Source organism: Pithys albifrons, chromosome Z (genome assembly GCF_047495875.1).
Source record: "Pithys albifrons albifrons isolate INPA30051 chromosome Z, PitAlb_v1, whole genome shotgun sequence".
Classification (NCBI taxonomy): Eukaryota; Metazoa; Chordata; class Aves; order Passeriformes; family Thamnophilidae; genus Pithys; species Pithys albifrons.
In genome coordinates, this window is record NC_092497.1 from 68,688,451 (window position 1) to 68,705,510 (window position 17,060).

Here is a 17,060-nt window from a genome sequence, read left to right on the forward strand (position 1 = left end):
TTTCTGTGACTCTAGTTGCTACAAAGGACTCTCTCATCCTCCTTGACATGTCAGCTGCTGCTCCACAGACGGGGTGATTCACGTTTTCAGAGCTGTGACAGGTGTATGCAACAGCCTCATGAGACAAGGAGCAACAGGACAGATCCAGCACTGCTATTTGCATGGTCAACACGTGTCTTGCTACTAGTTAGAGCAACTGACTCAGGTTGCAAGCTATGTTTCTCAACGAGGAGAGGGGTACAAAAATAATAAAAATAATAAGGGCGGTGTGAAGAAATCAACCTGCCTTCAATAAGAGCTGTTTGACAAATGCGAACATCATTCACACCTGACTTACACTCCTATCACTGTTAGGAGACTGTTTTATTTTCTCTTGGGTTTGGAAGGTTGATTTTCTTTTTTCCCCTCACTTTTTTCCTTTTTCCTTCTTTTTCTCCTCTGCTCTTCCTCCCCGCTCTTTCCGCCGAAGGAACACGCTGTTCCCGACCGCTGTCCCGGGCCGGTGGCGCCGTACCCCCGTGCGGGGGCGCCCCGGGCCGTGCCGCGCCTGCCGCGGGTACCGCGGTGGGAGGGCCGGGCCGCGCCTCTTTCACCTGCCGGCGGCTTTAAAGTTGCAGCCGGGCGGGAGGTGCGATGATTCGGGTCGCGCTGCCCGGGCCGGCGGGGCGGCAGCTGCGGAGGCGCACCGCGGTCCCGCAAAAGGAGCAGTGCCGTTTGTCCCCGCCTGCCCGCCGCTGCCCTTCCCCGCGGCGGCGGAGGTCCGAGGAGGGGCGGGAGGGCCGGGTGTGCCCGGGAGATGCCCCTGCCCCCGACGGGTCCCCCGCGCGACGCGGCCGCCGCCCCCGGCGCGGATCTCGGCGCTTCTGCGCCCCGGCAGAGGCCGGACGGGCGCGGGTAGTGGTGACGCTGCCGCCGCAGGCGCCAGCAGGGCAAGCCATGGAGCCCGGCGCGCCCCCTGACCTCCGCGACGTCGAGCAGAAGCTGGGGCGCAAAGTGCCCGAGAGCCTGGCGCGGCCCCTGCGCGGGGAGGAGCTCGAGGGCCGCCCCACCGCGCCCGGCCCCCGCCACCGCCGCGCCGCCCTGGCCCGTCTGGAGGCGAAACTTCAGCTGCTGAGGCAGGAGATGGTGAGTAGACGGCCAAAGCACTCCCGCACTGACGCCTCCCGCTCGGCGGCACCGGCGGCGGCCCGGGACGGGGACGGCCACTGCGCTGCCCCCGCCCTGCCGGCCGACCCGCCCTGGGAAGATGTGCTGCCTGTCCACGGGAGCAGCTGCCGCCCTGCACCATCCCTCGGAGGGGCCGGGCTGCAGCGGGGCCTGTGGTGCCGGTAGGGAGGGCAGGAGGCTGCTCGGCGAAGCGGCGTAGAATGAGGAGCTTGCCGCCTCTTCCTCTCAGTGTAGCAGTTCTCACTGCCAACACAGCCAGGGACTTGCTGTTTGCTTCTGTTCCTCTGTCAGCTCGTTAGAAATACTGAAAACTGGACTCCCAATAAACGCAATAATGCGTTGATCTCTTGCCTTTGTAAGTGCATTTCCTGTGTCGCACCTGTTCCCTGCTGATGACTAATGCGTAAGGAGACACAGGATATTTTGGGCTGGAAATTTGGCCTGGAATTTAGGAACTTGATTTCTGAACTATAGTCTTCAGAGACCTAATTATTTACAAACAGGCTACAGATGATGCACACAATTCTTAAACAAACAACTATTTATAATTTGGTTGAGTGATCTATTTTTTTTTGCCACTGGTCTGTGATGGGACTAAGCTGCATGTAGTTTGGAACTCCTAACTTGTTTACTGTGTTAGTGCAGGTGTTTGTCCTCCTTTGTACGCCACGATCTCAAAAAAATTATTTTTGATGATGCCATAAAACTTGGCTTCATTTTTTAAGACAGACCAAAAGAATGCTCCACAAGCAAGTAAGCAAGCAACTAGTGAACACTGAGCAAATATGATCTTAACAATACAGGGTACCTCAGATTTGCAAGCATAGTTATTTTCTATTTTTATTAGGGTTTAATTGATATATAAGATCCTAAAAGACTCTTTCAGTAGCATATCATGCCACTGAGCTTATTTGAAAACAGGATGAAACTTGATCATGTTGGGAGGAAGATTTTTCTGGTAATGTGTTGACATAACTTTATGCAGCAATCTTGGAACTTGGTCATTTATAGCAAACACATCAATGTCATTCTGTGTGAAGGAGTGTAATGCCATACCTACAGTCTGTGCAATGTTACATGTATATAGATAGATACAAGTAAAAGGTGTGTGTGTTTATAAGAATTTTTAAAGCATAAGCAAGCTAGGCAAAGGGAGGGAAGAGAATGGATATTCTGAGACTTAATAGCTAAGGTGGAAATGTTAATCTTGAGGAGTAACTTATAAATCACACTTGCTGTTATAGGTCTTCATATTATTTAAGAGATCTGCACAAATCAAGCTATCAGTGTATTCTACAGAGACCTTTTAGCCACCTCCCAGAATCTAAATGGGGCCAACAAAAAAGCTGGAGAGAGAGTTTTTACAAGAGTATGTAGTAATGAGCAAGGGGAAAGGCCTTTAAACTAAAAGAGGAGAGGTTCAGGTTAGATGTTAGGAAGGAGTTCTTTACTCAGAGGGTAGTGGGACACTGGTACAGGTTGCCCAGAGAAACTGTTGAGTGCCCCATCCCTGACCATCCAAGGCCAGGTTGAAGAGGGCTTTCAACAACCTAGTCTTTTGGAAGGTGTCCCTGTCTTTGGAAGGGAGATTTGAGCTAGATGATTTTTTAATATCGCTTCAAAGCTAAGCCATTCTATTATTTTAGTATAATGATGACTGGGAATTTCCATTTTGACATTGAGTACCACACTGTCCGCATATGTCATGTTTGTTTTTTAATTTTAAGCTTCCACAACAATGTAGCATGACCTGCAGATAGCTTATAATGTATGGGATGTCAGACTGCAGAGGAAGCAAATAAGGTAGCCAGAGTTCTTGGCACGTCTAGACATATCGTGAGAATTAGGCCTGTTAAGGGAGGGTGATGTGAGTGCATTACCCATTATCACCTTTTGAGGTTGGTCTCTTCACCTGTTTCCCACTTGCAAGTTTCATTTCACAGTCTTCACTTCTCTAATTCAGAGCGTGAAAGTGAGCTCCCTTCTTGGGTTTTTTTTCCGGTGTCTTCAGGATTTGACTCTATCCTAAAAGTTTCTTCAGCTACTTTTCTCTGCTTTTTTCTCTTTTTTTACTATACATAATTCCTAAACAGAACCATAACTTCTTTTTCACATCTCTTTCTAATTTAGTTTTCTTTGCATTTGCTGCAAGGCATAAGAGGCTTTTAGCTTATAGAAAAGTAGTTTATAGCTGCCACAGTAGTAAATAAGTGCAAAAAATGAAAAAGATTAGAAATTTGGAAAACTCAGAAAACCAAGTGTCATCCATCAAGGTGTCTTTTTCTGGTTACTGTGGTACATCTGGTACTATGATGGCAACTTTTGCAGCCCACTCACTGGATTTTGGATAGGCATATTGTTGATTTTTTTGCATAATTGCTTCAGACTTGAGGCAAACTTATTGTAAGCATATATAAAACAAGCTTATGCACACTCCTCTAGTCAAATATATTTAAAACATTGACAATATTTGACTTGGAAGTATTTGGTTTAATCGTGAGTTACAGTACCTAACAGACTGGGCGGAGGGGTTGGTGACAACTGTGTATCTCCCGGGCAAAGGTCTTGAGGCTTGCATTTGCTCCTGCAGATGTTCATAGCATATAGTTCTTTTTCCCTCAAGCCTGATTGTGGTGATAGTCACTGGAATCACACACAAAGCACCACATAATATCTTTCTTGAAATATGGACCTGCTTGGCCAGGCTACTTCCCTTTCCTTATCCTCCAATTTCCCCACCAAGGCCACAATGGAGGCTGCATTGGATCCTGAAAACCTTTTTGTTGTAAGGCCCAAAAGTTACGGGCGAAGCAAGACAGAACTACCGGTGCGGATCAAAACACTGTGCTCTGGTCAGCCTGTGGTGAAATGAGTACCTTCTATTAGCTGATGTGACTTAGTTCAGTGTGAAATTTGTCATGATGTTACTGTTACGCTCTTTCTTCCTGTGCTATTTTAGATGGAATATTCCATATAGGAAATTAATAATAACCTTTATAGCTGGAGCTCATTTTCTAATGTACCATGCTCCTGAGGTCACTATTCAACACATAAAACTTTAACAGCTACCCATTGCAGTAAATAGTGAGGCTTATTCTGCAGCCTTAAATGATACTGCTTCAAAAGCATCAATTTTCCTTCACAAGTTCTGAGGTTATGCAAAGGCAGATTTTCCTTAACACTCGAAGAAAGAGAGTGTTTTTTTGTTTTTTCCTTTAATTCCAAAGTTTCAGAAGTCAGCTTTTTAGTTCCTCTTTGAAAGCTACATAGTTAAACAGCGTATAGTCTGCATTACATACAGTTATGCAGAAATATTTTGCATAAATGCAAAATATTTTGCATAAAAAAATTTTAGGCAGAAAAGATATACTGTGTCTTGTAAGTGAGGGGTGGATGGCAGTGCTGGGGCCTTTAATTGAGATTCCTTCTAGTGAACACTGTTGAGAATCAAGTATTGTTAAAAGGGTCTGAACATCGAACTGTGTGTACTGAGTTCAGCAGGGAATGATAGATAAAGAAACTGAGATAAGCCTGTTTCCAAGGAGCTGAACATGCCAGATTTAGGCTAATGCTATTTGAAATAGAAGTAAAAGTATATTTTACTGATTGGAGGTCAGGCAAATACTATTTTGTTGCCTTTTTTTTTAATGTATCTTTAGCATGTTAATGAAGGTGAGAGTCAGAGAGCAAAGCTGTTATCACACTATTTTACCAGCTCGAGAGAGTTTGAATACTGCTTGAGTTGCTTAGGTTTATTAGATGCACAGCTGTGGAATGTCAACTTTTATTACTATCTGTAAAGAGAAAAAGTCAACTGTGACTTGACTCATCTGTAACATATGCGATAGGTACAGGCTGCTACATTCAGTTTTGTATGATAACATCAGTTGTCTTAACTAAAGCCAAGATCTGGTTCAGTGTGCCTAGTCAGCAATGCAAAACTCTGTATCAGATGCTAGTTTTCTATTAGATTAATTTGAATTTTTGCTTAAAATCTTCACAGAAGATAAAATCTTAAATTATAAAATTACTAGTGGCTAGGTCTCAAGCCTGCGTGGGAGAGTTTCATCAAACTTCATTTCTTCGTGAGCAGTTATTCAATGAGTGAAGCTCTTAGAAATAGAAAGAAGGCATATAGAAATAGAATTTAACTTACTTCCGCAAGTTCTCCTGAAGTTCACTCCAAAGGTGGTAATGCTGGATCTTGCTGGCAAGTTCTCTACATACCCTTCAATTCTCATGATGTAGTAGAGTAGTTCGTAATTTTTAAATATAATATAAAGTGTGCAGTCATACTAGGACACTCATGCTAAAAGGGATTCATAAATTGATCCTTAGAGAAAATGATAGAATCTAGCAAGAAAAAATTGCCAGCTAATTATAGTGCCAGAACCTTGCCAAGTTTTCAGATCATTTCTGGAAAGATGAGGTGAGCAAGATTATTTAAATTAATGTATATTTAAACATGTATTTTGACTGGCAAATCTCACCCAGTGCCTGGCAGAAGGATTTGAATTGTGGAACATCTCCATGTTGCACTGAGTCAGGGCTTTCTGTCTGTTCTTAGCAGCTGCTGAAGGGTTTAAGTCTGCAGGAAACAGATGAATATGTGCTTACATTATTAGCTGCTGCATGACCCACAGCTTGAAACATTGCTGATATCTTACCTGGTGGCATCAGTGTGAGATACTTTGGTGCACATGCATCTGTCTCATGTATGGATCATCATAGTAGTGTTGGGGATACTTCAGTCAAGACTTCCATTTGGATTGCTCACATACTGTGAGATTTTGCCAGCCTTTATTTCAAAGTATATTTATTATCATTTCATGATTCATTCCTGATTATTTTTTCAAGAACAGAGGAATCTTTGAAGTTGCTTTAAAGTCTTATTGCTGACAATTTGTAACAAATACTAAACCCTTTCTGCACAGAGCTCTACAGTTTGATAGCTTTTAGCAAATAGATTATAAACTTTCTGATAAAATCAGCAGAATAGCATGGTGGTTTTCATAGAATAGCTTGAGATGGTAGGACCATTCTATGAGGGACCTCTAAAGATCATCTAGTTTGACCTCTCATAGGACAGGGAAACAGGATGAGACTATTGAGCAGCCTGTCCAATTGCATCTTGAAAACATCCAGCAAAAGGGACTCCACCATGTACCTGGGGAGGTTGTTCTTATGGTTCGTTGCCCTCAATGAAAAAAAAAAAATCAAGTATTAAGTGAAACCTCTCCTGATTCTCTTCGTAGCACTGGAATGCTGCAATTAGATACCCCCATCGCCAGGACTTCTCTAGGGAGAAAAGAACCTAACTCCTTTAGTCTTTCCTCATCTGGCCAGTGTTCCAGCACTTTGATCATCATAATTTTGTGTGGATGCTTTATGTATGGCTAAAAACATTTTAAAATTACCTTTTGTGTTTGAGCAGATAAAACTTGAAATGTGCAATACTCTAAATACCTATATTGAATCACCAGAAGTAATCACCAACAAATGTATTTCTACTCTTTGATACTTCCCTTCTCTTAACAGTAAATAGTCAAAGAAAAAGAATACATTTTCAACTTGTGTTTTAAAGGCTACAAGATTATTTGTCTGTTCTCTACCTTCAAGGTTAAAACCTAGTAAACTTTCCACAGTAGACATGTTTAATTCCTGCATGTTTCATTTCTGTCCATGTCCTGGAAGAGAGACTGGATACTGGAATCTGGAACAAATGGGGATGAAGTTACAGGAATAAAAAAACAGAGCGTTGGAGCTATTGAAAAGCAATTGAGTGCAATTTCTTTCATAGATTTTCATCTGCATTTGTAAACATGGAAGTTAAACTTCTTACATGTAAGCAGTTCCAAAAGATGGTTCTCAGATTACTGTTAATAAGGATGAAGAGCTCCGTAAAAATTATGGACAGTCTCATAATAACAGGGAAACTTTTTTGTTATGAAGACAGACTCATAGCCTTTGTTGTGTAGCTCTTACTCTCATAAGTGAGACTTCTAATTATAAGCTTTTACCCATGATGGAAGATGTTCTTGGTAACCAACTGGAAGGAACCCTAATCTGGAGGGTGATCAAAACTGGTGACCAAAATACATCCAGAGGGTGTGTAAGCCACCTTGTATTACAGCTTTGAAAGGTATAAACAACACAGCTCAAGGTCTTTCAAGTCTAGAGGCATATTGGGATAGTCAGTTATTTCAGAGGTAACCTATGCTGTGTTCCAATAATTAGTCCCCCCAATGCATGCCTGCAGATGATTGTGTGGAATAAAAGATGTCTGAGGATTCCTCTGCTGAGGAAGCTGTAAAGGAGGTTTCCTTCCTTCTGTAGAAGAAGATAAGAGTACTCTGGAGAGTGTTTTCATTTCACCTGGTGTTTTGTCAGGATATGCAATATCTTCTAGAGCTTCCATAAACATGGAGAAGAGCATACTGGCACAACTACGCAACCCTGCTCTCATCAATCCAATCCTTATCCTTCCCCACCAAATTAGCCTTTCTTAATACTAGTGTTTTGTCAAGGGAATGGTATGGCATATTTGTTAATTAACAGGAAACGCAAACTAGCTAGTCTGCTAGAGAAGTTATCTGAATGTTTAATTTGCCGTACTGTAAAATAAACTCCTCTAAATGCTGTATGGCCCTGCTGGGTGCAGTGCCAGGTCAAGTCAAAACATTTAGTGACTGTAAAGCAATGGTAAATTGCTACTTAACTACTTAGGTTTTATAAACACAAGAATTTTACTGACTTAATTTGTTATTTTGTTCACTGCAATCATGACTAAAATGCTTACAAAAAGAGAGCCATTTTACTACATTCTGCTTTGGCCATGAAACCTATCTCTCTGTAGGTACAGAAGGAAACACACATCCAAGAAATATAATGTAACAAATGTTTTGAGTGTTTTCAAGCTCACACATTTTTACTCCAAGGTAGAAACAAGAATAGAACAGCTTTGTTGCTTTGCCTTTTTCAGTTTTATTTTGTGTGTGTGTGCGTGTCTTTCTACAGAATTTCCACTGGTTTAAAGAAATGTTGTCTTTGAAATGGTTGCATGCTTTTGCTAACAGAGATGCATGCTTGCAACATGACTCTCGTATATTAAGTATGTGCTGAAAAGATTTTTTAATTTACAAAGCTTCAGATTCTGAGCTCGACCTTTCCAATAATTATAAATGACTAGGAAAACCAGTCCTAATAGCAGAGAGGAAACTGTGAAGCATTTCTGTGTAACCAGAGATAGGATCTGCATTTGTTTGCCACCTATGTAGAAAACTAGTGAAAATTGCACACACTGCCTGCCTCTACTCAGCCCTGGTAAGGCAACATCTGGAGTACTGTTCTGGGCTCCATTTTGGGCTTTCCAGTTCAAGAAAGAAAAGCAACTACTGGACAGCTGGTCTACCAGGGGGCTACAAAAATGGCTGGGGCACTGTAGCATCACTTTTATAATGAAGAGCTTAGGAAACTGGGCCTTTTTAGCCTGCAGAAGGAGCAACTTGAGAACACATCTTATCAGTGCATACAAATATCTTAAGATAAGGTGTCAAGTGAATGGAGTAGACCATCTTCAGTGCCTAGAAATAGGACAAGGGTCAACAAGCAAAGTCTGAAACACACGACATTCCATCTGAATATGAGGAAAAGCTTTTTTGCTTTGAGGGTGACTGAGCAAAGAAACAGTCTGCCTGGAGAGGATGTACAGTCTGCCTCTCTGTAAGTTTTCAAAACCCACCTTGATACAATCCTGTGTCTAGTGAGGTTAGATTAGGTGATCTTCAGAGGTCCTTTACAACCCTAAGTATTCTGTGATGTTGTGATTCTGAATATCTAGTGTCCTTCCTGAAGTCAGATTAACAAGTACATTTTTCGGAGAGCCCAGAGAAGGCTTGTTCCAGCCACACTGAAAGCCTGAAGTTGTTCTCCAAGTTGTGCTGCTAGTATAGACTATTTTCTTTGTTAGACAGAGCCAATAGGTTTGTGTTTAGAACAAAGTACATGATGATAAAACAGTAGTAGTGTAGTGAGTTTATATTGTTTTTGGTACCATGGGCAGGAAGGTTTTTTGACTAACAAGATTGGGATGAGTCTGTGCAAAAACATGTCAACTTTGAGAAGTCATTCAAAGAGTCATTGTAAACTCCAACTTTAAACTGTTTTTCTAGTCTTCTCAAAACTGGATACCTATGAGAAGAGCATGTATGAAGCCAGAACAATAATTTTTAGAGGTCGTACCCTGTACTGCGACTTCAAGTGCATTTTGCCTTCACAGGGCCAGTTTAACCACTGTGACTGTTAATGATCTGTCCATATGTCTTGGGATAATTGTGCTGTACACCAAAATATTTTTACACATGGTTTGAAGGGCTGGCCTGTGACAGGATCCTAGTGTTACAGGGTTTGTAGGAGAAAACTGCAACAGCAGAGGAGAAAGCTTCTTTGCAAGAGAAGAGCAGTACTACTGGCATGCAAGAGCAACCCTAAGTTTACCCATAGAATTTATATCCTCCTTTGTTAGCATCTAGCACTAGTTGCTGTGACTGAAGCAATGGAGTGGAAGTGTGATTGCTGTTTTCCCCATAGGCAGATGAGGTAACCCTGTGTGATAATTCATAAAGCTATCTGTGCATTCAGCAGTGCAGAGCATACTCCCGTTTCAGATAAAAAAGAAACACTACCAAAGCAATGGTATGATGGTTAAGCTTTTATGTTTTCATTTTCATTAATTTGTACTCTGTTAAAGATAAAATTACTTCAGAAGAACCCTAACCAGCTTTTTTGAAATGCAACTGAATTTCTCTAGTCCAAACCTGTTGTGTCTCAGTTTTCCCTGTCTAGTTCTCTCATTTCCTAGGCCACCCTTGATTATTCTTGAAGGCCATATTTGTGTTTTCCTAGCCATGTGTTACAATTCTTGCACCTTATTTCTGTTCCCCAACTAGCTTAGTAGCTATTATTTCCTCAGTAGAAAGAGAATTAGAAAGTATAACCAATGACCTTGATGCAATCCTGCTCTACTCTTACCTCTGATAACTGCATTAATAGGTGTGATGTATATTCTTTCCTGAACTAGAATCACTTCGTATTGCCTCAGTACTCTTCTATGTAGAAATTTTGCTAAGAACAACTTTAAATTAAAAAAGAGCAATAGAACATGAGCTAGAGTTGTGTAGGAGAAGCTGAGCACTGCACTGTATGGTGTGGATGATAGTGATTGATCAGAGGAGGGATCAAATGATATGGAAAGACTGGTACTTAGACTGCCTATTTATATAGTTCATGACTGATTACTGTTGCTACTTTCTCATATCCTTCCCTGAAAACATAGGATTTGTCTTTGTTTAATTGTTAATATATGCATTTATTGTTCTATATCGTGCCTTGTGACCTCTGTAACAGATGACTGCAGTGTGTTCTGTAGGAAGCAAAGGGATGCACGGCTTTTCGATCCATAAGGGCTCAAAAGCCGCAGCTGATGCATCTTTCAGTGACCTGCTTACTAATTATGCTGGCCAATTTCAGTATTTCAGTTTGCTGGAGATTGTTCTCGTTGTAGACTCTTTTTTGCTTCTAGATTTTTAACCTGTAGATCCCATATGCAAGTTAGCTTCTAGCTGTTTGAGACCTTCTTAGTGAATGACAGAGAACTAAAATAGATAACTTTTTATAGATATCTGGAAGTTTAGAAGGATGTTTTTGTTTGAAAGACTCAAAATAGTCAACTTCACTTTATTTTATCTGAAAGACATAAAATTTGCTAGAACTTTCAGTAGGCATAAAGACTATGTAGGAACTGTATTTCAGGAGGATAGTGATGACACTAATAGGGAGATTTGGATGAAGCTTTACATTTAAAACAAAAAGTGAGGCTTAATCTGAAAGATATGCAACTTCAAACAGAAAGAAAAACAGACTCATATAGCGTTTTAATAGGCAAAAAATCCCAGTGATCAGCATGTCACTTTCTAACACTATTAAAGCAGTTCTAAGAGCATACATGATCACTTATGATTACCAGGCTGTCTTAAAGTTCTCTTTTATTCTTATCCAGATAAACCTTCAGTAAATAGGATGGGAATTTGTCTTTACTAAAGATTTGATTGTTAGATTAAAAATATGCTTTCGATAGGATCTACCCCACCTACAGGATCACAGAATTGTTTTGAACAGAATTCCATTTTGGATTCTGTGGACATTCAGACAAAGATGTGTTCGTTGGTTGTTTTTTTTTTCAATCTTATGTGTCTTTCCAGTGGTATTGTGGAAGCAGACTTGAATTTCAAGAAAGTTCAGATTTGTCTCCAACATAAATATTGTCATGTTGCAGTTCTGACTTAATGAAATAAGTTGGGTGGTTTGATTTTTGGTTTGGCTTTGTTTGTTTGGCTGGTTGGTTGGGTTTTTTTTACTTTTTAGAATGTTTTCAAACTTTGGTGTTGTCTCTGTAAAAGCAGTATTTTCAAACTTTAGACATAGATTTAAGCAAAACCCATTGTCTTCTTGCATTTTATTGTAGTTACATGCTTTTGACCATACTTCACAGTGCCAATATTAAAAGTAATTAATTTTAAAGGGATGAACACATCTGGAATGTTTTGTTCTTTTTTTTACCAAACAAACAGATATTTGATCCATTTTTTTGCATTGTTTTTAAGAGCATGTTTTGGTCAAGGCAAACATAAATAAGGCAGAGAGTGAAATCCAATTAAATGAAAGAAACTGGATATATACTGTTGAGCCCCAGTGGTATCTCATGTTGGTGGGAAGATACATACAGTCCTGTGTTGTGGCTGGTGTCCTGAACAATTAATAATGATGCTGTGATTGTCCATCTGCTGTAACAGTTTCTGACACCCACAGCCAAATGTTGCCGCTTCATTACTGGCCTGAATGTTTGCATTTGCATTATCTTGTCTATCAGCATGTGTGGGTCCATATTATGGATTTTTCTGGATATTTTCACCTTTATCATAGATACAATTCTAAGGTCAGATAGTTCTTTTATGACAGTAGTATGAGATATTTGGAAACATTTAGTAAAACCTTTCAGTAGCATTACAAGTTTTTGGTCTTCTCAAACTTCTACATTTCCTCACTGCTCCCTTTCATATGAATTCAACCGAGCTTTAAAAGAATCAGGATCTCCCTTTTATATTCATTCATCCTTCTGAAACTGGATGTTTATCTGTCTGAATTTTGTGGTACATCCATGTTTGAAGAGATTATTTAACATTTATTTTATCTGGACAGGAGGTGCTGAAATAGGAATTTAAATAATTAACCTTTACTTTTTTTTCCTGCTTCTTGCTTTCATATATATAGTATGGTTCTGTCTGATAATCATTGTCATATCTACTTAGGAGGTATTTGGTTTCCTCTTTTCCACAGTAAAATAAAAATATGGCCAAAAAACTAAAGTAAACAAGCAAACAAAAAGATTTTTTACCCCTGTTATGGTTTCAAAATCTTTCATGGATCTTTTTTTCCTGTCCCTTGCCAACACCATGGTTTGGGAGTTGCAGGCCAGGACAGATGACTTGTGGAAGCCCAACCCCCACTACCTGCTCCCAGAGCCAGCTAAATGTCTAAAAGCTAAAGAAAGGGGATGATTACTAGCTTTGCATTCCAACATGATGGCTGAGTAGAGGATGTGGGGAGGTGGCCCGGGAGAGTTTTCCTTTTTTGCCACACTTCTCTTCTGTGGCTACTGTGTGTGCCAGCCACCTGTGCTGTTCTTTGGACAAAACAGTTCTACTAGCTGGATTTGCTACAAACTCCTTGAGGGCTGATGCCCCCTGCAGAAGAGTTGCTAATCCCCCCCAGTGCTTCCAGACAAAGGATGGGGAGAGGGTCCTTACACTGCCCATGGGAAAGGTTTCAGCCTGTTCCCTGTGGCTGCCATTCCTATGTGAGTTATGGAACAAGTACCTCTCCCTACCCTCTGTCTTTGCCTCGCCAGAGCTCGTGAGTCACAACAGCTGCTCCCTCCCAAGGCGTGGCATCGCCTCCCCTGTCTGTAAATACAACTGCACTGAAGGGGCAGAGATGGGACTTGATTTGTTTGAAACTTTTGGCTACGGTGTTGCTGCTTGTTCTGTTCTTTTTTTTTTTTTTTGTTATATATATTTGTAGGAAAGAACTGCTATCCTTTTTTTCTCTACGTTTTCGATTAAAGTATCTTCATTTCAGAGGTTGTGATGGGTTTTGGGAAGAGGCCCCCTGCCCCTTCCTACTGCAGAAGGGTTCCTCAGTTTCCTTCATAGACATCTTGGTTTTCTTTTAAACTGACACAGTCCCCTGAGATTTTTTATGGCAAGTCTGAGGGGAGTCAAATACTATGTATAAAATTGAAATATTAAAATACAGTATTGCAAGAGAAATGTAGATCACCAATATTGTAATTTCTTGATGATAACCATACTAACATAGTATCTGGTCTTTTATTTCCAAGAAATGTCCTTGGAACCTGTTGATTAAGTTATTTACTCTCATTTCTTACTGAGCTAACTTGCTGTTTCATGAAGTTGCTGTGCCTCCTGATCATTCTGGTGGTGGCTCAGACCTGACTGCTCAGTTCTTGCTTTAGCTAATCAGCTGGTTAAGCTCTGCTTACAGAAGGAGAATCAATTTTTGGCTGATGTAAAATCACAAGGTCTGTCTTTCTCCTTCTTGGTTAAAACTCACTGTGCACAAAGCTATGTTGTTTGGCTGCCAACTTTTACAGAAGGACCTGCAGAACTATTTATTGTAAGCATTTGGTGAAGGATTTTACTGGAACTTGCAGCTTCTGTTTAAAGTAGCACAGGGTGCAGACAGAAACTGAAAACTGAATGACTGCTCACTTTCTGAACAGCTGTGACTTCAGTGATTGTAATCACTTGCTGCCCAAAAATCTCCTTTGAGGGTTTTAACAATTTTGGAGTCTTCAAGAGAAACAAGAACATAAACAATCTCTTTTGCAAAATAAGTCAAAAATTAAGTCATTAAGACTGCTTCTGTAGCCTACCACAATATTTTATTGTGACTCATTATGGAAGTACAGCTGCGAAAGGTCAATGTAACCTGCTCACTTTGCAGAAATAAAGTCAACCAGCAAACTGCAACTATAAATCAACAATAGATCACGTAAAATTACCTTTTGTATATACATGTAGCTTTGGCATATTCTCCCTCATTGTCTGAAGGTTACAAGTCTAAAAGAAACCGGAGGAAATAAATAGGAAAATACTACAGCAATACAGTATAACACAAGTCCATGATGAAAGAAACCAAGTACACATAAAGCTCTTGGTCTACATATATCACTGTTAACTGAAATTTAATTTACCTAAATCAGTGTGAGGTAAATCATCATCAGACATCTAGCATAAGGATGAACACTTACCCTGACTTACTGTCAGTCTCATCTCTGCCAGGTTTTTGTCAACATCTCTATTGTTTGAGAGAGCTCACATACAATGTCAGTCAGGTTAGTCAGGTTAGGTTGAAATGTTATAATGCCTGAATTAATGAAAGCTAGTTGGCTTTGCCATGGAGTGCACATGGAGCATTCCCACAAGCAGTTACAATTCCCAGCTGTACAGAGGTGATCCCTTCCAGTTATGGATAATAAACTTGTGGTCTTACTCTGTGTAAAAATGAGCTTTTTTAACAGGAGATGCTGAAGACTGTGTTAAAATTCAAAAGTTAGCCTAGGCAGTCTGATTTTTTGATCTTGATCTTGAAATATCATTGCCTAAAGCAACCTCATTATATGAAGAACCAATGCAAACATCTTGAATCAGTGGAACAATTTAGAAGGAGGCAAAAGGTTTAAAGACATGCATATGCATATGTATTAAGCTCCTGCAAACCCATTAATCATCTTGTATGTTAAAAGACCAGACATTACCTGTCATCCATGGTTTTATTTTATTTTAGACATGTTAACTGGAAAAAAGAGCATCTCTTTTACTTAGTGGTTTCAAAAAGCTGCTGTAGTGTCATTTTGAGCCTGCTGGCCTTCGAATAGGATACCTAATAAAAAAAGCCCCTATGTATGTCACCTCACTTATCCCTATTGTAAACATGTGAACTTGGTGACTCCAATTAAAGAATGCTTGCATTCACATGTACTGAATTTTGGGCTTTGAATAGGTAGCTTGTGATCTTTTCAGCTTGCTAGGTATATTCTCTCAAAAAATTGGTCAATGATGTTTTATTGTTGAGCTTTTTGTCCTTCTATGTCTGCTTACTGTATTTGTATCTTGATAAAACTTGAATAATTTGATATTGTCAACCACTGTTTATTTTCCACACTCTCATCTTTGTGAATTAATTTCCTTAGTTACTTGAAAAATTGTTATTCAGTGTTTGTGACAGCAAAAGTAACATGAGGAAAAAGTGGAATAAGGTTAGCAAAACAAAGTATTATTTGGATATTGATTGTTAGTTGCTGGCGTTTTTTAAATTACATCTCAAATTACTTCACAGTATTCATTATTCCATGGAAAACTGAGATAATCTGCCTTTAAAAATAGAAGGGGAAGGTAGGCATAGCTGGCAAGCTGTTCATCCTGAATGATATGGGAAATTGAGGAAATTGAATAGGGAAGTGGACAGGTGTGATTGACACATTCTAGAAAAAGGAAACAACAGTAAGTAAGCATTAATACTCCTGAACTGTAATCGTCACACAAACCTTTTGGTGTGAAATAGTTCTGCTGATTAGAAATTCTGTTTGTAAATGGTGCGATAGCGATGGGTATGACAGTGTTTAACAACAGATGGAATTGGATCCAATGCCTGTTTCATCTTAACACTCTTCACACATTCATTATCTTCTGCGAGACTTCTCACATGCATAACTTTAGAGTGGCTTTATCGTGGAATATGTACCCAGACTCATACTGCTTCAAAACACAGATTCCATAGTACTCATAGCAGTCCATAGCAGGACTATCCATGCCTGAGTCTTGCTCGTGATCCTGTACAGAGCAGAGCTTCTAGTATGAGTGACTTAAATACCTCTTTGAATCTGTTAACTTTTAAGTATAATATTTTGCGTCTTGTAGAGACTGACTTCACTGTGATCTGGCTAAAAGATTTGTCTTGAAGGAAATACCTTTTTATTTAGGCTCACTTATTTCTTTTATTAGTGTGCTCTTTACAGCACATATCATAAAAGTGTTGAGGAAAAATGAAACTAAAATAATTTAAATAAGCCCAGGAGTGTCTTTTCTTCAGACCACATTTTATCATTGCTATTAATATCCCTGCAGACTTCCTGTATTAGAAGCAGCATCAGCATGTGCGCCCAGGAATTTAAAAGAAAGTAATCTGCAGGAAGAAACTAGAGTTTCAAACAGCTTTCACATATTAAAAGGGTATATATATAATAGAATTTTTAACTTTGTCCTTTTTGGAAGGGAAGAGGACCCACTGTGTTTGGACCTGACTGGAAGCTATGATTGCAGAACGTGCAGTAGGAAAACACAAGTCCATTTTGCCGATTTTCTGAGTACAAGTGCAACTTTGATCTGAAAGCTAAGTGACCAGTCTAGGGACAGCTAATGCACTACTTTGGGTGACTGCCAGCAGGTGATAATTGTCTTTGTTAGCAGCCCTGGTCAATAACAGTTTTATTCTAAAAGCAGTAACCTAGTACTTTTTAAAAAACACTGTATATTTAAAAATGGAATTAATATTTTTATATACCTGTACATATGTGCCTGTATATTTATAAGTTCTCTTGACTAGATTAAGTCAGTGTTCTGTTTATTATTATGGAAGACCAATAGGAAGACTAGTTGTGTAAGGAAGAAATATCTTGTTAAACAACCAATATGAGAGGGAGGGAGGGAGGCATAGATAGATGTGTAGACCAGTTATCCCTTCCAGACTGAAGA

At 39.9% G+C, this 17,060-nt stretch overlaps 1 protein-coding gene across 1 annotated transcript in view; it reads left to right on the top strand.

The window, feature by feature from the left end:
* Positions 1 to 577: 577 nt before the first annotated feature.
* The window catches only part of LURAP1L (leucine rich adaptor protein 1 like), a 22,951-nt gene continuing 6,468 nt past the window's right edge, over positions 578 to 17,060 (top strand). Inside the window, exon 1 of the mRNA XM_071580706.1 lies at positions 578 to 1,125. Coding sequence (XP_071436807.1) covers positions 634 to 1,125 — 492 coding nt within the window. The 5' untranslated portion in view covers positions 578 to 633. The remainder of the gene's footprint in view (positions 1,126 to 17,060) is intronic.